Source organism: Argiope bruennichi, chromosome 2, assembly GCF_947563725.1.
Source record: "Argiope bruennichi chromosome 2, qqArgBrue1.1, whole genome shotgun sequence".
Taxonomy (NCBI): domain Eukaryota; kingdom Metazoa; phylum Arthropoda; class Arachnida; order Araneae; family Araneidae; genus Argiope; species Argiope bruennichi.
The window spans coordinates 98,546,180-98,573,648 of record NC_079152.1 but is presented as its reverse complement, the minus strand read 5'-3'; the positions used below and the strand labels follow the sequence as shown (position 1 = coordinate 98,573,648).

The 27,469-nt window shown below is 27.8% G+C and overlaps 1 protein-coding gene across 1 annotated transcript in view; it reads left to right on the top strand.

Annotated features, from left to right (window-relative positions):
* The first annotated feature begins 498 nt into the window (after positions 1 to 498).
* LOC129962263 (uncharacterized) overlaps positions 499 to 27,469 on the top strand; it is a 74,024-nt gene continuing 47,053 nt past the window's right edge. The window contains exons 1-6 of the mRNA XM_056076008.1: positions 499 to 558; positions 7,967 to 8,099; positions 15,748 to 15,914; positions 18,730 to 18,972; positions 20,385 to 20,641; positions 24,095 to 24,388. Of these exons, the coding sequence (XP_055931983.1) occupies positions 499 to 558; positions 7,967 to 8,099; positions 15,748 to 15,914; positions 18,730 to 18,972; positions 20,385 to 20,641; positions 24,095 to 24,388 (1,154 nt within the window). The remainder of the gene's footprint in view (positions 559 to 7,966; positions 8,100 to 15,747; positions 15,915 to 18,729; positions 18,973 to 20,384; positions 20,642 to 24,094; positions 24,389 to 27,469) is intronic.

Below are 27,469 nucleotides of genomic sequence, written 5' to 3'. Positions count from 1 at the left end.
TGATACGGTGATAAATGGCTTAAGTAGAGTGCTCTCCACGGCTTTTTAAAAAACTGTAAAATCTCCGGTGAAAAACATCCCTTTAAAAAATCTCTCAAAATCTTTTTTTTTTCACAAAAGAACTCAGGTAACATATTGAGCTTAACTTATTTTAAATCGAAGAACATAGAACGATGGTAACAATTCTTCAACATTGTAGCCAATTGGTCTCTTAAGGTATATAAAGCTCTTTCTTTAGTCGTCCATCAAGAAAACAGCCATGCTTAATAAGACTACTAAAACTTTTTTCACTTCCTTCTCTTTGTAAGACAGTTCCAGCACTAAAGCCACAGCCATACACTGGAGCCATAGTATACTGAGTGCTAAATTCCATAACAACTCCTCTTCATCAGTTTCAGTGGGACTTTTTTCTCTAACAGCGCCGGTCAAAGTAAAAGAGCTCCATTTTTCTTTCATCCCTCAACGGAATTTGAAGGGAGTTCATCTTTTGAATAAAAGATGAAGTGTGTAGATTTCCCCAATGGCTGGAATCGTTTGATTCGGGAAAAGAAATCTAGGGTATATAACTCAATAGCTAAAATTCATGATCAGATACTTTTGGCTAGTTAAACAATAATAAAAAAACAGTACAAAAAGAGGCTCTATTTTAGAAATTTTCAATAAGAATTATTATAAAAACTTAGAATATTTTGCGATAATTTCATCATGTTTAAAAGTTTTATTACAACTGAATCTGCTTTAATTATTGTAACTCAATACCCTATATCTAAAATACTCAAAAACAATCTTGTACATCTAAATTAGAAATTTTTTAGATTTTTTTTAGTTTGTTAAATTGTAATAGAAAAATTAAAGATAATATTAGATAGTTCAACTTCTAAATAGCTTTATAAAAGTGAACTAAAAAATAATTATGATCCTCTGTAATTTTAAATTAAAAAGAACTGTTATCTTTGCAACAAAAGTAATCTTTTCCTATCCACAGTAACCACTCTACCGCTACCCAAGCATTCATGAGTAATTTATATTTGGAATGTAAACCAAGTAAATTAATAAATATTTATGAGATTTTTTTGTTATATTTAAAAACAAAATATTAATTTTATTTCAAAAATTATATATCATATTTGTCTTTTATAGATTTAGGAATAATTTTAAAGAAAAATATACTTAAAAAATTAAATTATTTCCCAACAACATTTATTTTGAAAAATGAGTAGAAAAAGTATAAATCTTTATATTCCTCTAACTGTTAAATCAAGAAGATTGAATTTAATGACAGTTTACTTTATAATTTTTTTTCTTAAGGACATAAAATAGAAAGCTTAATAAGTACTATTACTTTTAAAATGTTTAAGATATATTGCTATAAAAATTTAATTTATAAAACATAAAGTATTAAAATAGTTCAAACATATAGTATTAAAAAGTTTAAACTGGCTATGTTTTAATTTTAAAGATCATAATATATTAATTGCGAGTAAATTTAGAATCTAGTATCAGAACGTTTATAGAATTTTCTTTAAATAAATCTAGAATTCACCATATTACGGTTTCATAAAAAAAATTTAATAATAATAAATTATATTTCATTTGTATTTCAATTGTTCAGATATTTCATTTTCCATATTTGGTGTTTTCTAAATATGATTTAAATTCATCATAAAAAAAAGTATGTAAATTTTAATTTAAACATTGTGATTTCAGTGAAATTTATTTTCAAATTTCAACCTAAATTTAAATCATTCCTTTTATTATGAAAAGCTAATTTTTATCTTAAAAACATTCATCGATATTATAAGAAGTTAAATTAGAATCTTCATAATCCATGAATGTATGCTATGCTCTAATCTTTAAGATTTTATTATAATTCATTTAACAAAAATTATTTAAAAAATTATGACAATTTAATTATTTATGCAGTTTTATTTTATTTTGGATGAAAAGTCTGCGTTGCTAATCACAAAGTGATTTCTGATATACTGCTATTAGAATCACAAAATAATTTCTGATATTGAGTTAATTTAAACGTAGATACATCAGTTATATGATCTATTAAAGATTCTAATTTTTCTAACTGAACAAAAATTGATCTCTCCAATACAGAAATCTACCAGATTCAAATTAGTCAGGCGATAATTATCTAATTATTACTACCATATGATCATATACTTATTGACTACTGACCATGAGAATTACTTTTAATGTTGGATAACATTTTTGACCCCTTAAAAATATGTAATTATTCAGAATATCGTTAAAAGTATGACTAGGAATTATTATCAAATTTTGTTTATATATATATATATATATATACCCGAAAATAACTATATGCAGCTATATAAAGGCAACTATATAAACATGCATATTACCTAACTCAATAGATGGCGCTTAGAACCTCCAAATATTTATCACCTTGAAGTAAGCAGAAATAAAATGAACAAGATGGGGTTCTTTTTATAAAATTTTTACCTGCTGCTGGTATGGTCTTTCCTTTTTGTTTTAATAATTGATTATGAGAGTTTTTATGCTTGTATTTTATGTTCTTATATTTTTTTCATTTATTAGAGGTCATAATTTTTTACTTTGTTTCATTTGTCTTATTAATTTTTGTTCTATTTCATTTCTGTAAAAAATAATGTATCTCTTCAGGGGATTGTCGGGTCACGAGGGATCAATATTGTTGGACTCAGGTCAGACTCCTCACAGAAAAAAATCCCTTGTTTTGAATCCCTGTCTATGGGTGACCCTTGAGAAAGTCTTCAGGCCGGATTCTTATTTTATTTGGTTTAATTTTGATTCTATTTTTTTTCCTTTTAACTTGATTTTTATTATTAATTAGTCTTGATTCATCTGTGTTTTAGTAGTAGCTGCATTTGCGCTCTCAAAATACAATGATACTTTTTCTACTTTTTTTACTTTTTAATTTTTTAGTTTGATTCCGAAATAAAATTTTTTACTTTCGTTTCCGAAATAGTTTAGATTGTTTCAGAAATAGGTATATATATATATATATATATATTATATATATATATATATATATATATATATATATATATATATATATATATATATATATATATATATATATATATATATATATATATATATATATATATATCAACATTCTCTCTCTCTCTCTTCGTTTATGTGTGTTTATGTAGCTATAATGACAAACGCTTTTACTTGTATATCACTCTATTATTCGTGGAAAATGTATGCTTGGTACTGCCATATTTCAAACGCCTACTGCACATCTGCACATGATGGGAAAAAAATTATTTTTATGCTTTTTTATATTTTTTAACCATTTTAATCAAAATTTGCTAGCAATATTGATATTTTAAACTTTTAAATCATTCAAATTTCAGTTAGGTCGTTTTAGTGCTTTATTTTAATACAATTGTATTAATATATTTCGTTCCGAAAAGACTGGATAGTAACATTTTTAAGCTAAAAAATAGCAATTGATATAAAATCCCTTATATCTTATTGTAAGAAAGATATTATATGCAAAGAATTCAAGAATTGATTTCACGTAGTTGAATCTCAGACTATATTGCTATTTTTCTGCGCTTATCTTTTCTTTGTCTATGATTCGAGGGGAAACGTGTTTAGAATAAAGATCTAAAATATATACTTTCTTTGAATGTATTGAAACAAGTAGCAGAAATTCCCATTCCATGTAAAAAAAAGACAATCAAAACAAAGTTTTCTTTTTATACTCAAACACAAGACGATTGCTAAAGTATTCACCATAGTGTACGATAAGAGCCTTCTAAGAATTCAAAGAATCGAAGATTTACGGTTGGTAAAACTAGCGAATGTAAAAAACATCTTATGTGAACTTTATTTACGAGGGATAAAAGTTTTTAAAATCTTGTGTTTCAAATTTTACTTGTTATAGACGAATTTATTTTCCATGTTTTGAAGAAACCTTTAAAATGGTTATATCGCTCTCAGCGATCAAAATACATTGTTTTTATATAGATAAAAATTTCAAATCATGACATGCATGGGTAAATATAAAAGGTAACGATATTCCTCGGCGAATTCTTGGAAAAACAGATATCCACTTTGATCTTAACTCAAACAGCTGATTTCTGTAATAAGCATATAATTCCAATTGCAAAAATAATTTGAATGACGTATAAAATTATAATTTATGATGTTTCAGTCAATAAACTTACTGCTGAAAAATTACGAAATATGAATCTTTATTCAGTGCTTGATCTTAGTAGTCATATGTACTTAAATATTTTTTACATATAGCACTTCGAATCCATCTATTCTACTACTAAATTGAGTCAAATTAGGGAACTTGGAATATTACTTTTTCTAACCATTTTAGGCCATTTCAGCGATCACCTCAAAAAGAATCAGCCAATCAAGGACTTCATTTCAAAAGGTTGCTATTGATTGGTTTAAAATAACGAATGAGATTTACAAAGCTCTGTAACCCGTTGAACTTTCATGCCAGAAAAATGTTGCCAAGAGTATTTACAAATATAAATAACAAAGCATTTTTATGATTAATACGAAGCATTTAAAACTTTTTTTTTCACTTGAAACTATTGTGTATTTCTAACTTTCAAAATTAAAATGATGGATAAAATTAGTGTCTCCACGACGATATATGTGTGTACCAATAGTGAATACTATATTTCATTAAAATGTAAACCAAACTCCTTAAAAATAGCACTGAAGCCATTGACTGCTGCTACTATGCGCCAAACCCTTCATTGGAGTGCAATATTTAAAAAATAAACGATAAATAATGACAGCGAAAACAAGACAATGAAAACAATCAGTAGAAGAAATAATTCAAGGAAGGATAAAAGCTAGTTCATTGCAATGATATGTCCATTCTTTTTTCTTATTCCCACTGTTAGATTTTGACAATTTTAAGATGATGTCATTCGAAACAACTCTAGAAGTACCTAATTTTTACCAATGATAGCTTATATTAAATGAATGGAGGAAATTATAAAAAAATGATTGAGAGAAACACAATCAAACCTTTATATATTGAATATGAAGATTCCTTGTCAATAGAAGTATTTTGATACATAGAAATTTCTATGTAAAGGAATATATATTTTCAAATATTTCTCACTATCTCGGGCCACGGCGGCCTGGTGGTAAGGTCTCGGCTGCAGAACCGGAAAGTTTCAGGTTTGTGACCCGATTCCACCGAAGAACCGTAGTGTGTGCGGGTCTGGTGCACGTTAAATCCGTCTGGGCCAAACGTGATCCCACTGGTGCGGCGTGGTGTAGAGATGGGTGGGTCAATTCAGGTGTCCTCTTCTTCATCTGGCCACGGTTCAAAATTACGAGGTCTGTCACTGAATAGCCCTAGCGTTGCTTTAAAACGGAATATTAATATAACTAAACTAAATTGCTCATTATGGAAAATATAAGACGTTGTTAATTTTTAGGGTTCAAAGAAACTAAAACAATTAATCTGTCGAAAAATATATTTTTTAAAATATAATTAAATATTGAGATTTTTCAAAAAAATTTGTTACCATATTCGTCAGAGTTTTGTACATTTTCGCCTCATTTTAATTTTTTTTTTTTTTTTTTTTTTTTTTACTTAGTTTTTAACGACTTTTATTAAGCTGAATTTTTTATATTTAAAAAAAGCTCTTTAGTATTATATTCGATTTAAAAATATAAAAATAATAGAATTTCAAGTAAAAAACTCGCTTTATTCTAAGAAAATGATTAGTGAAATAAAAATAAATAATAACAAATGACTACTAGGGTTATACCGTTTTATGAACGAATTCTAACTCTTCAAGAATTTTTAGTGGTTTGAGAATCTAAGAAAGGATTTTTTTACTACTTTAGTTTATATTCTTCCTAAAAACACTCAATAATTACATTTTAATTTAATTAAGTTTGCTATTTTTCGATATATAGAAATTTTGTTCGCTATACAGAAACTATTTTGATGTTCAGAATTTAAGTTTCCAATAAAAATTTTGATATATCGAAATTTTCGAGTTAAGAAAGCTCCATATAAGTAATTAATTTAAAGTTATGAATTTACTTTCTTTTTCTGGTTCAATACGCTTTCTGAAACAAATACAAATTTCTTTCTGTAAGTTAAATTTTCCCCCAACATCTCAAATATTTCAGATTTAATGACACAAAATAAAGCTGTCATCCAAAACACATACATCATTTTTATTGTCTTCTTTAAACGTAAATTGCTATTTCACAGTGTAATTGCGTATCGAAATAAAACATATAGGAACGAGTGAAGTTTATCACAATCACATTAAATGCTAATGACTCATTTCAGTTTCTGGCATTCACTCAAACCGAGTAGAAAATTTCCCTCCAAATTTACTCCATGTTCTGTAATGCCACCCGAACACTATTAATGATAACAATTCCAGGTGAAAGATTTTAGGAGCTGTTTATCATTCTGAGGCTATAATTCTCGATATTAACATCTTTCATAACTGAACCACTTTCAGAAAGGTAGTTTTCTTTTGAAACTAAATAGACTCTCCATTTGTGTATATTTAAGCGCTAACGATGTTAGAAACTCATTTTACCTTATGAGTCATAGACATGTTCTCGTCAATAATTGATCCCATGCTTTGAAACTTTTATGGATTATTCCGAACTGCTATGTTTGAAAATGTGCTTCTAGGTACATAAAGGATAAACTTTCATTTGATATGAAAGTCACGCTTTGAAGTTCTTTCAAGAATTTTGAGTTGGGATAAAGTAGTTTTTTCCTTAAAGATAATGATAAAAGAAATTGAAAATACAGGTGAGAAAAGTAAGCTTGCGGTTGGATATTCTTAGATATTTCCTATTGAAACTCTTTAACTCAATTTTAATATAAATAATTACTATTGAGCTAATTAATCTTTTAAAATGTTTCTTTTCGAGGTAGTTACAACGATATCTAATAATTTTATAGCTTTAACAATATTAATTTTTAAGAAAGATTTCACTGCTCATTCTCACTCAAACTCATTACAAAAGATATAGTATAATACTATACAATAATATATGATATAGTATAATACTATACAATAATATATGATATAGTATAATACCATACAATAACACTATACAATAATATAGTATAATACTATACAATGTATACATATCATGCAGCATTTTGAGATACTGTGTGATGCTAAATGATATTATGCAACATAATAACTTAAAGAAGAAAACCTTTTGGAAAAATCATTATTAAAATTTTATAGCAATTACATTTTTTAAATTCAAATATAATTTTTCTTTCTACACTCAAAATTTTCAAAAAATGACTTATCAAAACATTAGATAAGTCATTTTAATGTGATTTTTAAAAGAATTATATACAATAGATGTAATAAAATTATCCTCTTTAAAAAAATCAATATATAGTTGACTATTTTAATACAAGACAACAATCTTTTAAATTGTCTAGTTATCAAGATAAATATTTCAATACATATTTCAGAAAATAATATCTAAGAGCCTATTTTCAATTATCTAATTTTTCTATCAATTTTATCTGTTCTATTTTTTTCTGTTATAATTAGATTGCATCTTTGCTTAGGATTGCATTATACTATGAGTCAACTATGAGTCCTTGGAACATTTAAAATGTGTTTTAAACAGCATTTTATCTATTAAACAGAAAAAAGGGGAGTTTGTACGCCAAACTGTCTAACGTCACACATTTTTAAGACTAAATTGAGGAGAAAAAAATATGATAAGAACATATGTATCGCTGAGAAAAAGATAAGTGATCCTTTAATTCTTGAACAGAGCATACCGTATGTTATCTATTGTAATACTGTACAAAATAGGATTTCCGATGCAACAACTTTCTCTCTCCGTTTACTCATAAAATTGAAATTTTTAACGAGTTATATATATATATATATATACTTACTGATATTCTGTGATAATGAGTTCTGACCAAGTTAAATTTTTTGTTTTTCAGGAGTCCGTGGAGTGTGGTGGTGGCGTGATGATGGTCGATAGTAGCCACAGCACCATCAATCCACCACCCCACCAAGGCGTCAGTACTCAGCAACAGGCTCTCCAAATTACCAAGTCACCAATTACAACAACAGGTAAAGTGCAGATCTTCCACTCATTAATTTGTATTTAATTTACTCATTAATTTAATTTCACTTAATTTGAATTTATTTCACACATTAATTTGTATTTAATTCATTAATTTGTATTTAATTCATTATTTTGTATTTAAGTCACTCATTAATTTGAATTTAAGTCACTCATTAATTTAATTTCACTTATTTTGTATTTAATTCACACATTAATTTGTATTTAAGTGACTCATTAATTTGTATTTAATTCACACATTAATTTATATTTAAGTCACTCATCAATTTGTATTTAATTGACTCGTTAATTTAATTTCCCTCATTATTTTTTGTGTTTAATTAAATCATTCATTTGCTTGAGATACATGAAAGAAGTAACATCATCCTAGTCTAACCAGATGACTGAGTATGACATACATGTTACATTACATCTTCGACAAGTGGCCACTTCTTTCATAATATTCTTCTGTCTCAATCGCAACTTTTGCCACAAGTAGATTTTCTGACCCGCAGATATAATTTTAAAATATACCTTGGTAACGGACATTCAAGGCCCTCTGAGTAATAAGGGTTGATTTTTAATTGATAAGAACAAAAAGCATAAAACTAATCAGCGTTCTGGTCCTTGTGAATTCTTTGCATAACAGCAATGAATCGCTAAAAAAATCACTAAATAATAATTATAGCATAATTATTGTTCCACCAAATGACGTACTATTAATAATATGAAAGTATGTTTATTAGAGACTATGCGAGAAAGTATCGGGAGACTATCCATCTGGTTTTAGATAGGTCTTAAAATCATGAACGATAGAAATAAGGAAAATAAAGGATTAGAGCGTAGGCCATTAATATTTTGTTTGTCAAAAATAAAAATTCTTCGAAGTATTCAGCGGCACTGAACGATTAATTTTGCAACACTTTTAATACATGTAATAATCCAAGAATACAGACCATAATATATAATCCCATTTTTTTAAGATAAAAGAATTATTTGACTCCAGTACTAAATAAATGAAGGAAAAAAATTACAAAATATACGGACATTTTTTAAATAATGGCACATCATTAAAATATTGAGACGTGCCTGAATATCCAGATATTCCTCAGATAATTTCAAAGAGTTATTGGTCGATTTAAAAAAAATTATACATTCCTTGATCTTCAAAATGGATAGTAAAACTTCAGATGGCGGAAAAAATTCCCATATATTTAGGAGAATTAATTCCTGCACTTGAATTTTTTTTTTTTAATTTTGGGTTTTCCTTCTTTATATACCTTGAAATTCATCAAGCTAATATCTTAACTATAAAATAATGTAATTAATTAGTGATAAATGATAAGTAATATGTAATAATTAATTATAAAAACTATTTCTGATTTAAAAAGAGCATATGCAGCAAATGTCATATCAGAGAACGTTCTTGTTAATAGAAATTGTCGCAATTTAACGGTATTACGAATATTCGATCAGACAGATATTCGCTTGATTAGAATCGGTAATTGATTCTCTTAGAGTTAATTCCGATCGTAATGCTCTCTAAATTCAATTTTATTTTAAAACAAGTATCTGTTCTCTTTAGAGCTTAAGGTATCCGACTAAGTTCGGAGGGGATTTTCCGAAAAATCAAATATTTTAACGTTTATAAGGTGTTTTTTATTAATATAAAAATAAAATGATGAATAAAAGTGAATTTATTTAAATATATATGAAACTTTTGTAGAAAAAGCATATTTTGATGTAAATTTAGCATTTATTTATAAAAACTAGAATTGATCTACAGAAAAATTGTTACAATTTTTCATTTTTCTTTGTAACAAAATTATTACATGCGTAACATATCTTAGAGGGTAACTAACTATTATCTAAGAATTATATTCAAAAGTAAAAAATGTTCGTGTCTAATATAAATGCAATTGTCTATAAAATTTTGGGATTTTTTTTCAACAATATTTGCATTAAACCATGCTAAATTCTCTTCTAGAAAATTCAAAGTCAAATCTATCGATGTTTACATTCTGTATAACAAAACGAGCACTAATTATAAATTTCATTATTATTATCTGATTATCTTCTTATCTTCATTATTCTTCATTATCATCTTAATTATTTTTTAAGATATAAAAATATTCGTACAGTAGAATTATGAAAAAAAAACTCTTTCTTCAGGAAATACATTTAAAGTTTTTAAATGCTTATATATAAGCATTATTTACATATCAATAATTAGCTTTAACTTGGCTTAATTGACATAGAGACAAAATAAAGATGTCATAGGAAACAGAAACGTACCTATTTTTTGAAACTACAAAAAAGAGCATTTTCATTTCAATTCATGTTTTCAACTTAGTCGGATACCTTAAGACAGCTGCAATTATTTAAACGGCAGTAGTTATTAAAATCAGGCATGTTTCTCAGAGCTAGAAAATCCACATCCATCCGCAAAATAATCAGATCCATATAGAAATGAAGTACCAATCTTATCTGAGTTTATCTATTCCATAAGAAACCTTCCATAATTCAGTTTTCAAGCATTTTTTCTTGAGTTACTTTACTGAATTAACTGTAAAAACTATTTTTGAAAATTCTGTAGAATAATCATATGTAATCCAGAAAATAAAATTTAAAAAATGTAAGAGAATTCGTATTCTGAAAAATGATAATATGTGAAAATTTTAAGGTTGTTTCATTTATCGATATTTTATTTTTAAATTATATTCAATTATACAGCAACGGGCAAACAAAAAAATAATGTATCTAAAATTGTCATAAGAGAAATCGGATCAGTATAAATCCAGTAAATAATTGTTGTAAAATATTCTTAAAAATATTTTTCAATTTATAAAAAATTGGAAATATTAATTACGGAACTAGTTGGATGTCACTAAAAATCCTATTTTTGAATTTTAAAATGTGTCTTGCTCTATTATGATTTCCGAAAATATTGAGGGAAAACTCATAAATGGCGAATAGTTTTTAACTGAAATTCAATACATATTTTGAAAGTAACATTTCTTATCGAAGCACTTACTACCACTAAATAATTAGGTGCAAATTTCTTGGCTTTAGATTGAATGTAATGCTTTTTTACAGCGTTTGAGCAACTTTTGAATTATACATATCACATCACGCAATTTACAGACACTAGCCCATTTAGATGTTGCCATGTTAAAATTTACAATATTAAAAAAATTAAAAGGCTCTGAAATTATTGATGATTGCAATACTTTCCCTATAAATTCATGTGCTTAAAAAGAAACAAGAAAAGCAGTATACCAAAACGGTATTTAGCAATGATTGCATTAGTTGCAAAGTTGTCTTATTGTTTTCTCCGAATACGTATTTCTCTGAAACACGGGAACAGAAATCACGCTTTTCAGAAAAGTCAATTACGATGCTACCTTTTCCAATATTATCGTTTACTAGAGTCACTGTTCGCAGAATCAAAGCCTTTAAAAAATCAAGATGACTGGTTATTAAGAAACAGAAGTTAATTAGAGATTAATTAGTCCATTTATATGAAAGTTAATAAATAAAGCGATTACTGCACAAATGCTGTAGAGAGTCAGAAATACGTAGATATTGCATTTATTTATCTAGTTCAATTCATGATATTATTTTTTCGCATTTGGTATTTTTCAGAAGAACGATTTGTCAGAAGCATTTAATCACATATTACTGTTAATAAATCATTAACATATTTTTCAGCTATCTTTTTTTTTTTTATTTCTTCTTAACGTAAAAAGAAAGCAATCGAATTTCCATCCAAAGTAATTGCATTGCTCGATGTTAATTACAAATGTGCTTTTAGATAAAAACTCATTTCTGTTTAATATCAAGCAAAAATAGAGTATGCTTTTTTCGGTTAAGATTATAATTAGTTAACATAATTCAATAGATGGTAGCTAAAACATTTTGCAATTTTTGGATCTCATTGAATTTTAAAAGAAGGATTAAAAACATTGCTTGACTGAAAATATTTTTAAAAAGACACAATATTTAATAAAATTAGTGATCGAATTAAATTTATTCTTTCATCTTTCCCATTCTTTACATTTGATTCTTATCTGATTAATTTGATTTGTATGGGTTAACTGCACAGAAATATTATTTTTGAATATACGATATATTGATCCAAAAATATGATGAAGTTGGTTTCTGTTGGCTCTCGCAAGAATTGTGAATTATAATTTTTTTAGCTTTAAATTTATATATTTCTAAGAAGAATTTTATTTTACTGTTATTAAAAATGTCATTTTTGTAAGGCAGTCGAGATTTGTGGGGAAAAAATTAAGTTTTCGGCCTTGTTAAATTTTCGGAATTAGATTATTAATTACATCATGTCACTTTATACTCTAATGCCAAGTATTAATTGACTTTTTAAGCAGTGAAATAATATGATACATCCTTTATCTTTCTTTCTCTACTTCTGTCACTCTCTTGCTCTCTCTTAAAAGAAATTTCAAGTTTATTAGCCATCTCACAGAAAAGATGTGCTATATACCATCATTAAAATCACAGTCAAAAAGTGGTAAAGACATTAAAATTAAATTAAAGTAGCTCGTATTAGATAGTACAAGAGGAATGATATCAATTATCGGTTAGAAGACATGCACACCAGTAGATGATATCAACCGTTTTTCATTTTTTGATATAAGACCTTTTGCTTTGCCTGCAGTAATATGATTTCAGCCAACCTTTCAGTTCAGACTTAATAATTAGTCCTTAATTTCAGTTTTATAAACAAAATTTTGCATTAAAACGTATTAATTAAAAATATGACCATAGTTTGAAAAAAATACTAAGATATTAATCTTGCTCAGATGTTTTTATAACATTATATGTGATATTTTATATAATAGCTATTAAAAACCGCTTCAATTAGTGGAAAATAAAAAAAAACTATTTCAAAAAATAGATTTTTAAAGATGGGGTTTTTTTATCAAGAGGGTTACCTCAAATTTTTTTATAAATCAGAATATTAGGAGAAAACATTCTGGGGCATAACACAGCAACGTGCCTATATTTATTTCCACAACTACAAAATAAGAACAAACCTATAAACATACGATGATAATATACATGTTTAGGGGAAAGGCTTCCTCATTTATTCATTAAATAAAGTTTTCTCGACACTCATTAGCGCAAATTCATATCCATGTAATAACAGAAAGTGGCTTACGACAATTGCTGTTCATAAGGTTTTGTCAATTCTTTTGTTCTTTGAGATATTTGCTAACTTTTTTATTTATTTTCCTTAGAAGTATAATGTTAACTGTAGCATAAAATTAAATTTTTGGGGTATTTTAGTCAGTTTCTAAAATGTGTACCATTTATTTTATGTCATAATTTTAGAATTAAAATTATTTGTATTTAGCAACATTATTTAATATAATTTAAATTGTACTAAAGCTTTATGAAATTATAATCTATTCAGATTACTTTAATTAAATTATTAATAAATTAAGACTATTCTTCTTATAATTTATTATGATTCATTTTATTTTTTATATTTATGATACTTAAAACAAATCTTTATCTTTGAAAATCTTTATATCTAAAAACACAAAATACACAGCTTGATTTAGGTTTAACAATTGAAAATACTTCTCTACTAGAAACTTAGCCACTTTTGACGATCATCTGACGAGAAATATATATTTTGGTTTAATTAAATTGACGTCGCGTTTCAAAGTAAAACGGCTAATTTGGAATAAGCCTCGATCGGATGTCGAGAGCGACCCCTGAACTGGCGTCTCCTCTTCAAGTTTCCGCGCTACATCAACGGAAGGATATCTGGCGAATAACGTCAGATTCAATATACACACTGGATCTTTAGTGAAATCTTTTGCCGATCTAAAGCCTGATTACAAATTCAAGGCTTTACTATTAAGCCACCATATCCCAGTTAGCTGCAATTGCTTACTTTTTCAGCAAAATATTTTCAAACTTCAAATTTTTATAAATATATAATTTGATTTCGCAAACTTTAGGCACTCTTTTTATTTATTATACATTTCCCCTCCCATTGGGGGTACCTCATCATTGAGGATGAGAAGATTCCAGTATGGTGGTTGGTTCTCCCCACACTAGAGACAAAAAAATGTAGGGGTCGGCTGCTTCCCATCAATGGCGGGACGTACTTCTGAAGGGAAGAGTGGTACTGTAGCCCTTAGGACTCAATCATAGTTCCCCTTAATGTTGCTGTTGCGGTGGTCCGGTCATTCAGTTAGAAATGAATTGTAAAAAAAAAAAAAAAAAAAAAAAGTATCTGCAACTTTAATAGTTACTTTTAACAATAACTTTGGGGTTCATCCAGAATTTTTACGTTTTCTTTTATTATCATTTGTGATACTTTTAAAATTCGTACAGAATTCTTGCATATCTTTGTATTCATATTAGAAAACATGTTAAAAAAAATTTTTTTTTAATTCCTTAAATTTAGAAACATTTATACGGTAAAAAATTTAGAATTATTAGAAAGATAATTTTTTGAATTTTAAAAAGATGTAAAAATAATTTTTTACTGAAATATTTTCGGTAATTATCGCAGGGCAGCGCCAAAATTTCGCTTAATTTTTAATATCTTAACATTTTAATTATAATTTTTTTAAATCCTTCCAAAGTGGCGTTTCCACCCTTAAAAGTGTGAACTTTGTGTGAAGAATGTGTGAAGTTTGAATGTTCTAGATCCAACGATCTAGATAGTGGCGTGCCAACACACACAAACACGTTCATCTTTATTTCACGCAAATATAAAGTTAAAAATGCCGTCAATTTGCAATATTTTTAAATAAGTTATTGAGATGCTATTAAAATATCATGCTTCATCTTAAACTAATTTTAAGAAAGCAGCGCCTGTTAAAACTCCTTGTAACGTAGATAAATAAACGTCAAAATTGACAGATTTCCCTCTAAATGAAGAAGAAAGATATTTTATTCTAAATTTTGTAATTGTTCTATTTTTAAAAAAGCTATAATACTAATTTTTACGAAAGGGCAATCCGAGATTTTTTTTTCTTTTATCTATTTAGATAGCACTATTATTTACTTAGATTCTTAGCAATTAAATTTTCAAAAATCCCTGCTTGTACATTAGGAATATTGAATAAACATTTTTTCGCATGGTCTATACTTCTTCAAGGAAAACAATAAAGCAAAGTATAATTGTTGCAAAATTAAACACTAATAACAATAAGCTTATTAACAAAGAGTTAGCAATCTTTCATATTCAACAATTCTAAGATATTTATCATTGAGAAATCCTCATTCAAATAAATAAATAAATGCAATACAAAAATCCCAAGTACTTCATGAATATCTCATGTGTTCTAAAATCCCTAACTGAATCCCAAGATCCATAATTTTATGTGGGTAGGATGGAGGATAATTCCATTATTAAAGAATAAGAAGGGAGTCAGCTCTTTCTGGTTATTCACGATATTTCTGTTAAAACAATTAAATTAAACAATGCAAAATTCTGTCATACTACGATATTTTGACAGGATCTTTGAATCTATTAGATTTTGTCTTTAGAGATATAATTTAAATAGAAAACTAATTTTCTATTTAAATCATATCTATAATCATTTTCTTTGAATTTTCTGTATGTAATATAGCTTTATATTAAAGAAGTTATTCTTTGTCTTTCAGCACCAACAACTGTGCTCTCTTCCTCACCTCCAGCTGATAGTTCAGTCACTGTAGCATCAACATCTACGGCGCCAAAACCTGCTGAAGAAACATCCGTTACCACTAGTGGCCGGTCTCGTTGGTTGAAATTACGTACCACCGTCCAGCTATCCTCAGCAATCACACAGGTATTGGTCATCCTTTAAATATCAATATCATTTGAAAAAAAACTTCCTCTTTAGTAAAATTGTTAAAAAAATTCATAGCCATTTAGATTTTAGTGTTAATATTTCGTGTTGTAATTGGCAAATCTTGTGAGGATTTTGAATCAAAATATTTAGGAGTTTTGTATCATTGTAAAGATAAATTAATTTATTTTTACCCAGCAAATACAGAACTTGTCAGTAACCAGGAATAATTTCAGTACCTTCATGATGTACCATCATCATTCAGTGCTATCATGATGCAATTATTCTTAATTCTGTCATGCATACTATAATCAAATAATAATAAATACACTCCAAACTTTACACTATTTGTTCAGTATCTCGTATTTCATTCATGCGATCAAACTGAAGTTCCATCTTATGAGGATGCTATGTAAGTTTCTGCAAAGCCTTACATAACCTTTTTCATAATCGAAATGATTATAATATATGCTTAAAATTCATTTAGAGTTTTCTTTTTCCACTCACATACATTCCAAACTGGTACGGAGGATTTATTCGTCACACACGAATGGTAATGTGACGTGGATAGTAGTAGCAAAACTCTTGAGGATATATTTAAATGTTAAACGATGCATCGTTGTCATTTCAACTAATTCTAATGGAAATAAATTATCAGTCATTTCCTTCTCAATAGATAACAATAAAATTATTAAAATGCTAGAATAAGGTACGGTCGGTGATGATCGAAAAGAAAAACAAATGCAAACAAGACGCATTGTTGATATGTATAAAGCTCTAATTCCACCAAATGAGAAAAATCAATTCCCTCAAGATCAAAGACAATAACGACATGTAAATGTCAACGTATCTGAGTCTTTTGTATGTTGTCTTTGAGTTTTGTAGGATATAAAAAGATAAATAATCCAGAACTTCATTGGTCTAATTTTAAATTAGATAACCACACTGAAAAGTTAATTTTTTTGCGAAATTACGATTTATATATATATATATATATATATATATATATATATATATATATATATATATATATATATATATATATATATATATATATATATATATATATATATATATATATATATATATATATATATATATATATATATATATATATATATATATAATTAATGTTCTAACAGGCGATTTTATAAAACCTTTAGAATTTTGTTTCTAAATCTAATTTTGGGGAATTTACACTGATTTTTATATTTGCATATACATATGTTTTAATGCTATTTTATATCTTTAGATGCTATTTCTCAAATTCTAATTTTTGATAGAATTTTCTTATGAAAAACCTCATAAATTAAAATCTAATAAATATTTTTTGTTCAAATTTGGATAATGTTTTATTATTATATTCTGCAGTTCCTGAACTGGAGAATAAGCAATCGACTCCTTTCAAAATGTTTTAAAGTTCTTTTATTATTTCATAACGTGAAAAAAAGAAATGAACATTTCGTATTATTTATCAGTCGAATCCGAATATTTAAAAAACAGATAGAAATACAGTTTTTTTTTTAATTCAGGAACTAGATAATATATTTCTTAAGCTATCTCCAAAATTTTAGCAAATCATTTGATAATCTCTTAAGATTTTTTCCTTTCTACCTCTTTTTAGCCAAAAAAAAGTCCTATTTTCCAATTTTTAAATAACTTTTGCCTCTTAAATGGTATATTTTGGTTTCATAAATGTTTTTTCTTATCTTTTTGATGCAAATACTCAAAAATATAACCATTTCCGACCGTTTTATGAAAAAAAAATCATTCCGAATGTAGTCGCATACCTTATTCCAAGTGCCAATTTCATCTGATGTACTATGTTTTAAGTAATATGTTAAGTCATAAGTTAAGTAATTACGTTTTAAAACATACTAACTTACTAGGTTTGATAGGGTTTTTTTAATGTTTATATGATTTTTTAATAACATAAAGATAAAATGCTGAATAAAAATGAAATAATTTAAATATATATGTAGTTCTTGAAGAAAAAATATGTTTTAACTTAAATTTTAGCATTTGTTTACAAAAATCAAAATTATTCTAGAGAAAGAAACATTTACAGTTTTTTGGTTTTCTTTGTAGCATTACATATGTAGCATATTTTCGAATGTAACTAACAAGTATCTAAGAATTATATTCAAAAATAAAATTTTTGTGTGTAATATATGAAAATATCTAAGAAATTTTGGAATTTTTTTCAACAGTATTTACACTAAACAATACTTGTAGAGTAGAATTATGAAAAAAATAAACTCTTTCTTCAGAAAATACATTTAAAGTTTTTAAATGCTTATAAATAAGCGTCATTTACGTGTCAATAGTTTGATATAACATGGCTTCTAATTGACATAGGGACAAAATAAAGATATCGCTGAAAAAAAATGTACCTGTTTTTTGAAACTGCATTAAAAAAAAACTAGTTTTTATCCGAATTTATGTTTTCAACCTTGTCGTATACCTTAAAAGTTAGGAATACCATATTCCAAATATTAGCGAAAAAATCAGTATAGAACTTTATTTTTGAAGCATGAAGCAATATGCAGTTTTTCAAGACAAGAGTGAATTCCGAAGCTTTTCAAGAAAAACTTTTTTTGTTGATCGTATATACTCTTTTAACTTTATTAATTACATTGGATAAGGAAGACTTGTATAAATACCTGATACAAGAATTACTTCGGTCACGTGTTCTTTTATAATGATTTCTTTCTTTGAAGCATAACTGTAATTGAAATAACTGATTTGGGTCAGCAGCAGATGGCAGATTGATTCAGAAAAAATTTTTCTGCTTACGCGGGATCTGTTCTTCCAGGTGTCCAAAAAGCCTCCTCTGAAGCGAGAAGATTCATTCCTGAAGCGGTTTTCAACCCGTCCTGTACCAGATCAGAACTCCGCAGAAGGCTCTTCCCGGCTAGCAGGTGAAGGAATCATGAAAAGCCACTTCCTCGGGGTCTGGCGGTCAGTCGTCAATCCGGATGAAAACATTCTCTTTTACTGGCTCTCCTTGCTTACTATCTGTCTTTTGTACAATGCTTGGACCATCATAGTACGACAAGTAAGTACTAAAAGCTATTATAATTATTTCTTTCAGGCAGTTTTACAAATGAGTAGATTAGTTTAGTCTAGTTATATTAATGTCCCGTTTTTAAAGCAACACTAGGCCTATTTTGAGACGATCCTCGTACTTTTGAGCTGCGCTCAGATGACGAGAACGATACCTTAATTGGCAACCCTCTCTACAATCTTCCACGCCACACCAGCGGGAAGACGTTTGGCCCCGACGAATTCAACGTGCACCAGAACCGCTTACACGACGGAGGAATCGGGTCTTGAATCTGAAACCTCCGGTTCCGAAGCCGAGACCTTACCACCAGGTCATCATGGCCCTAATGAATTAAATAAATTAAAATTTAAAACTAGAGGGAGTCTTCTAGCCTATTCTCTAATAAATCTTTACCCAGCTCCCTCTCTGCATAGAATTGTGGACTTTGGACAACGCCGCATGGCATTAGTGAGCGATAGTTATGAAATGTTTCTTTCGGGCAAAAGAAAGTATGAAATGTAGAGATTCATTAAAATCCCGAGTTCCAATTCTTCTTATACCAGAAAGTAATTAAAACTTTCATTTATATGAAATGTAAGTATGAAATTATATGAAATAAGTTCATAAGTATGAAATTATATGAAATAAGTTCATAAGTATGAAATTATATGAAATAAGTTCATAAGTATGAAATTATATGAAATAAGTTTATAAGTATGAAATTATATGAAATAAGTTCATAAGTATGAAATTATATGAAATAAGTTCATAAGTATGAAATTATATGAAATAAGTTCATAAGTATGAAATTATATGAAATAAGTTCATAAGTATGAAATGTAGAGATTCATCAAAATCCCGAGTTCCAATTCTTCTTATACCAGAAAGTAATTAAAACTTTCATTTGTATGAAATGTAAGTATGAAATTATATGAAATAAGTTCATAAGTATGAAATGTAGAGATTCATCAAAATCCCGAGTTCCAATTCTTCTTATACCAGAAAGTAATTAAAACTTTCATTTAAAGTTGTTTCATTGTCCTCGTTAATATTTTAAGGCATTTAATTTCATTACATATCTTTAGCATTCATAGTCTAACTATTAAAACTTGCTTCGTAAGAAACAAGAAACAAAGGTTTTAGAAATAAGTGTCAGTCACTGATGCATATTTTTATAATTAATTAATTTTAAAGCTATCTTTTGGTTAAGGACTAAAGAAGTAGTCTCTCACTCAGGAGGTGAACATACTGAATGATTAATAAGGAAAATATGTAAAAACCTTTATACAAACAACAATGACTCTTCTGTCTGATTTCATGAATAATGTAACAAACTTCTAATTGAGTAAAATCTATTCATTAAGATTACAAATATGTGTATATGATTTTTTTTTAATTATATATTCTTTTATTTCCCACAACAGGCTTTTCCAGAACTTCAACAAGGTTGGTCCACAATGTGGTACTGCTTTGATGCCTTCTCAGACGCTGTTTTTATATTAGACATAGCCTTCCAGTTCCGAACAGGGTATTTAGAACAGGGCTTGATGGTATGTGAGAGTAAAAAATTGGCGTGTCATTACATCAAATCTAAGAGCTTCATTCTCGATATTGCAGCCATCACACCTGTGGATTTAGTACAACTTCAATTCGGTACTATACCGATTCTTAGATTTCCTAGGTAAGAGCTTTAAGAATTACCTTTTACGTTTTTGACATTAGGTTACAATATCTGTGAAATCACTTCATTTCATTTGGAATTCAACAGTTCTGGGCATGTCAATCACTTATCCAGTTTTGTTACTCAGAACAAGCTTTTGGAATATCTATACATACTTTAAAAATTTATTTCTTTCATTTGTATATTTAACAGAAAAAAACAAAAAATAGAAAATTATTTTTGATCATTAACTGTTTTAAAAATATGTATTTTTTTCCATTCGAGTTCTTCTAAACAAGACTATGCAAGTTTTTAACTTATATCGAAATTCATTCTTTCTAAATGATATAATTAAACAATCACGTTTGATTTTTTAAAAGTGTAAAATTATTAAGTTTCTTTGTGTCATCATTTAACCCCCCCCCCATAGACGCTAGTTGTAGTTTGTTTGTTTTTTGGTTTTTTTTTTAAGTGTTGATTATTATTTCCCAAGTTAAATAAGAATAACAAAATTTAATATTAATTAATAAAAACAAAGAAAATTTCAAATAAAATATATTTGTATAATATATTCAAAAAACTAAGGACAATGTCTAATGATCTCTGGAATTTATCTAAACTTTTAAAAGTACATATTTTGGTAAAGTTTAACGTTAGTTAACCCTTTCTAGGGCCGTGGGAAGTATGCTTCCCACCAAATTTATCAATCTTTGTATGAAATTATGTAGGTTGGCATAAGTTCTGACAAAAAATTTTAGTAAGTCAGAGACTTAGATGCTTCAGTTCTTTATCTCAGACAAAATGAAGTATCTTGATTTGTTACTTAATTATTAATTAAACAAATTAATTAATTAATCAAATTAAATTGATCTAATAAGCTAAATGAATCCCTTTTCTTATTCTAATTTCAAGCCTAAAAATATTTTAACATAATTTGACCAGAAAAAAAATGGCCCTTTAAAGGGTTAAATAAATGTTTAAAAATACATAGCTAATTTTAAAAACATTATGTTACTAACAGTTAATGTTAATAGTTTCTGAAGAAATAGAAAATTCTACTTAATAAGCCAAAAAGTCTAATAAGTAATAAAACACTGAAAGAAAAGATGTTCGATAAACATGAAAGCTCTGTTGCCCAGAAAGTACTATCAGTATACTGATTTTTTATTAAATCATATCTCACTTCAATAATAAAAATATTAAGATCCTACACGGTTAACTCGGTGAAATAATTCACCATCATATTCTCAATAATTTTTTTGAGATATAATATAATAAGTCTAAAATATCGTTGTCCTATCATTCCTAAATTTCCATAATTGGCCTCCTTGTGTGCATAGCAAAAATTTCATAAATGCATTTCTAAAATTAAATGGGATAAACAATGCAAAAAATGGCTCAGTCAGCTTTAAGTACTGATTTGATTATACGTAGATATATATCAGGGGAGTGTGAAGCAAAATAGGTTACCTAATATTTTAGGTTTGATGAAATCAATGTTTATGAACAAAATCATTGAAAGAAATCACATTGCAGAGTAATGAAGCTTATTATATACAAATGAATTTGTTTTGTATTTTCAATCATCTGAAGAAAAAAAGAATTTTTCGTTTGAAAAAGAAAGCTCCATGTTGCCCATCTGGGTGGGATGAGATAGCATTAATGTTCTAACAGTCATAAACTGGTTCATAATTTTCGTCTTTTTTTTAACCTACAAAGTGCAATGAGTCCGTCGCTTACACTCCTAATTATATTTCCAATATCAGTAGTGGCTGTATACATTAGTACTGTAATTAATTATTTACTGTAATTACTATTTATTAGTAATATTAATTACAGTAAAAACACTCAGTATTTAGCTTAGTTTTCCTCAAATTTAGTTTAAAGTATCGGCATTTTCATCGATTCCAATTCCCATCCCATTCGACCATATCCGAATCATCTCCATAAATCAGCCAAGAAAATAGCACATTTTAGCAAGTTCGAATTAATATGTATCACAACACAGTTTCGAAATTTTGTATTAATTACACAAACTGTAGCTAAGCCTCTTTCCCTTTTTGGTGAGAAAGCAGATAAATTTTTCGAATGAGCAAATATCATAAATTTTAAATGTTCTACTGAAATGCATAAATAAATGCTTCTATATCACAAATAGCTTAGGGGCTCATCAAGTCTAAATTCAACATTGTCGCTATCCCATCAATCACCACAAAAAATATTTTGGTCCCACTACGCATATTTGTTAGATTTTAACAAGAATATTTGTAACATTTATAAATCATTTGCAAAATGCAAAATTTTTTATAAGCGAATATGAAGTTATAAAAATAAATCACCGTCATGCTACTATAGAGCCAAAGAGGTCTGTCTAATGTCTCGGCTTGGGAGATTGGAGAGTTCCACTTTCGAACCGAAGTGGCATTGAAGAACCGCTGTGTAGGTGGTCCTTTCGCATGCTAAATTTGTTGGTGTCAATTGTCCTCCAAAGTCCAATGATGATGCTACGCTGCGGTACAACAGTAAATAGGGGAATGCCAGTTCAGGTGTCGATCTCGTCATTTGACAGATATTCAAAATTATGAAACCCATTCCAAAGGAATCTTAGTGTTCCTTCAAAGAGAGGCAATATTTTAACTAAGTTAAATCATCAATTAACATCAGATTGCACTTACACGAATAAACTTTTCAAGATAAACTAGAATACTTTTCGAAAATCGAAAAATGTTTGCACGCGACTATAGACACAATTAAATTGTTTTAGTTATATTAACGTCTCGTTTTAAAGCAACACTAAGGCTATTTTGGGACGGACCTCGTAATTATGAACCACAGTCAGATGACGAGGACAGCATCTGAGCTGGCACCCCACCCCCCACACCACACCAGCGGGAGGATGTGTGGCCCTGATGGATTTAACGTATAACAGACTCCCCTACACGGCGGTTCTTCGGTGGAATCGAATCTCGAACCTGAAACCCTACGGCTCAGGAGCTGAGACCTTACCACCAGGTCACCGGGGCCCAATTAAAATAGCCGTTTCTGCCATCGAGGATTTTCCCCGCCTCTTTACTAATATCGATGTTTCTAAACCAATTGAAGCACAACTATCATATTTTCCTATTCTTAGTCATCTTGTCCCATTTTCAACTAATCTTAAACAAACGACAATACTTTAGTTTAGAAAAACTTTTTCAAAGATATAAAAGCGGCCGAAATGTATTTACCATTGTTTATTCTAGATCAACCTGACATTAAAATCAATCAAATTGGCTTTACTCAAAGCCAGCTTGATACTATGATGCAATCAATTCAATCCTACATTTGCATCGATAAAATAAACTTTATTCATAACACATTTTAATAAATAACGCTAAGCACTCCACTAATATGTTTTCTTGTTTCATGGAAATATTTATAGACATTAATGCTTTTTTCATTGTAAGAAGATAATTTTCACTGTTTCCTTAACAGATTTCTGAAGCTGTACAGATCTTTTCGTTTGTATTATATGGTGGAATCACGCACCATCTATCCTAATTTATGGCGGGTGGTAAACTTGATTCACATTCTCCTGCTTCTCGCACATTGGTTTGGCTGCTTTTACTATCTGCTGTCAGAGTTAGAGGATTTCGTAGGAGAATGGTCCTACCGTAAACCTGTCGATGATTATGCTACACTATCAAGGAAGTACTTGGGATCTGTCTATTGGTCCACCCTAACTCTTACTACCATCGGGGATCTGGCAACACCTGCTACTAATTTACAGTAAGCCCATTTTAATCATTTTATTTTACATAATTTTATGATAATGCCCTTTTTCCTATATGATAAAACCATTTCAAATATCTGTTTTTATATATCTCCATAATGTTTTTAGTAAATTAATTCAAAAATGGTTAAATTCTATTCAGAAATTCCATATATTTCTAGACTTTATTAGCTTATTGCCATTCTATTCAATAATTAACTACTTTTATAATTTGACATTGTCAATCCTCTTTTTGTTTCAACGTGTGAGCCATTCATCTATTATTAAAATTTAAAACCACTTGTTTCAAATTTTATTCTTCTAAATTTAAATTTTCAAACATTCATAATAAGTTACAATTTGTTAGGTGAAACTCCTGAATTAATCTGAGCTAAATTGCGCTTTAGAGTCAATAAATACAAAATTCAAACTTCAAAAGTGATTAAAAGGCAGGAAATCATAGCTTTATCCCTGCTATAAAATAAAATGTATCAAAGAGTATACATATATATATTTCCGCAGAAATCAGAACAGCCAGCAATTGCCGTGGTTCAATTGACCAAGTTTCTGTCTTCTGATTGGTTGGTTAAATAGTTCAAATCCTAGGCACGATATTTTATTCAAAGATTGGAATTCTTTTATTTAAAATGTTATCTATTATTTATCTAAGATCTGGAAGGTTCTAGAACTTTCTTAAATATTCAAATTGGAATGATCTCGAATATTCTATATGTGCATAAAAACTGAGCCCCATCAGTGATGGGTAAGTTCTCAGTCTCGTGTTGTTGTGAGTTGCTTCGTTCTAATAAATCTAATTGCTTATATATATATATGTAAAATGATCTCAGAAATAAACTAAAATCATATTTTGTTTCGTTAACGTCTTTCTTTTTAGCTAGACTTCCATTCAAAAAGTCTAGCTAAAAAAAAAAATCTGCTTAGTTTGGTTCTCTTTAACTACATTTAAATTTTCACCAAATATTTCAAAACAATTCTGAATAAATAAGTCCTCACTGCTTTAAAATTCATAAAAATTTAATATGTATTTTAAAATTCGTTGTCTAATAAAAAGAGTTTTTTCCTTTCTACACCAAGTATTTTATTTATAATGAATATTTTCCGAGAAGAAGAGTATTTCAAATGATTGTCCCGTGAAATGTAATACAAAACATTTCACATTACATTTAATAGCAAATATAAAAAAGAATTGTATCATGTTTCTTAATTTATTTGCTGTCGAGTTTCTTCAAAATTTTAAAAAAAGTGTTCAGGATATTTTTCTGTTCCTAGAAAACTTTAATTTAAGCGATAGATCATATGAACAAAATATTCTCGAATTGTTATTTAAAAAATAAAAAAGCGGCATTTTTTATATTTGTCGCTGATTTCCTTGCAGTTCAAGTAATTAAAGATATTTTTTCCATTCTTTATTTTCATTTCTGTCTTTAAAAAAATGATTTTTGTTTTATTAATCTTTGATAATTTAATCGTCGTCTTTCTTTCTTGTTTAATACCTTTTACGGCTACTGATTTCTTGAAAATAACAAATTAATTTGAAACTAAATATATCAACATAAATTTAAACAAAAGAATCAAAAAAGTGTATTGAATGCATTTCTTTTAATTATTGTCTATTAAAATAATAACTCTGTTTATTTTTAATTAATGAAAAGTGATTTGATTACAAGTGGAATAATTACTGTCCATTAAAGTAATAATTTTAAATTTTTTATTGCCACAAGGAAATAACAGCGTATTAATTTACAAATTTTTTGTAAGCCTGCATGCGGAAAAGGTATTTAAAAATCTAAAGTGAGATCAAATTATATTAATTTATAGATCAACTTTTTAGTTAATAAAAAGTAACTTGATTACAACAAAATAAATTATATTTTTAAGTGCTTAAATTCTCTGAAACGGAACTGAAATAAAAAAAAAACTAACAAAAAAATATTTGTTAACTTTTTTAAGCAAAAAATAACATATTGACTTACAATTTTGTCCACTATGCCAACAAATAAAAGATATTTAAAAACCTGAAATTAGAACAAAATATATGTTGTTTTTATCACAGATCTATAGAAATTCTTAGTAATTTTAACATAAAATTGAGCCATTATAAACAAAAGTTGATAGTTCAGACTTAGCTATGTGATGGTAATATTTAAAAGACTTTTAAAGAAATTCAATGTAGAAAGTAGACTATGTCATAGAACACGTTATTGATATGAAATTTTCTTTTACCGAATCTCAACCAAAAATGCTTTATTTGAAAAACTAATAGTTATTATTTAAATAAATGAATGAACATAAATTGACTAACATGTGAAATACGATAAAGGCCTTACTGATACCTTAACAAATATGAACTTTTAAATTAACAGAAAAGACAATGAAAAAATACTTCAGTAATTCTATCTGCTTAGAAAATCAGAATAATCTCTTTTGATTATTTATCTGTTAGCAGAACCAACTTTTTTTCTGCTTAAAACTCTTCTCTTCCATTATCTTAGCATCTTATCTCAAATATCAAACAATTCAGATATTTAACAAGTCATACTTTGTTAATAAGGTTGCAACTTGATAATTCATTATTTTACCGTTTTGAGATGCATAACAAGCCAAGAATTCTTCAGTCTTATGAATTCTGGAAGAAAAATTTAGAAAATTTAATCTCTCACACAATACTAATGATGCAGATTGAAGTTGTTAAAGTATACAAGATTTTTTTTTTCTTTTTTTTAAAATATTTTAAGTGCTTTACGCTTTTAGATAGTTAGGGAATTCTTTTCTGAAAAGAAATACGCTTTATTATTTTAATTATGATATGTATTTTACTCAGTTTATTCGGTCTTGCAAAACACAGATCAGCCTCTTCAACTTTTACTTACAATCCAAAAATAACCTTTCATAAAATGGATAGTTCTTTCCAAATGCTCTCCTTAGAATCTACCTAAATTTCTTCAGGGCATAATTTAGACATTCACAGTCTTTTCACTCCATGTCAATAGAGTGATGGCACTCCAAATCCGTCCAGTTTATATCCATAAAATGGGCGAAAGAAGTTTAGAATATATGTATAATATATAGGGCCAGAA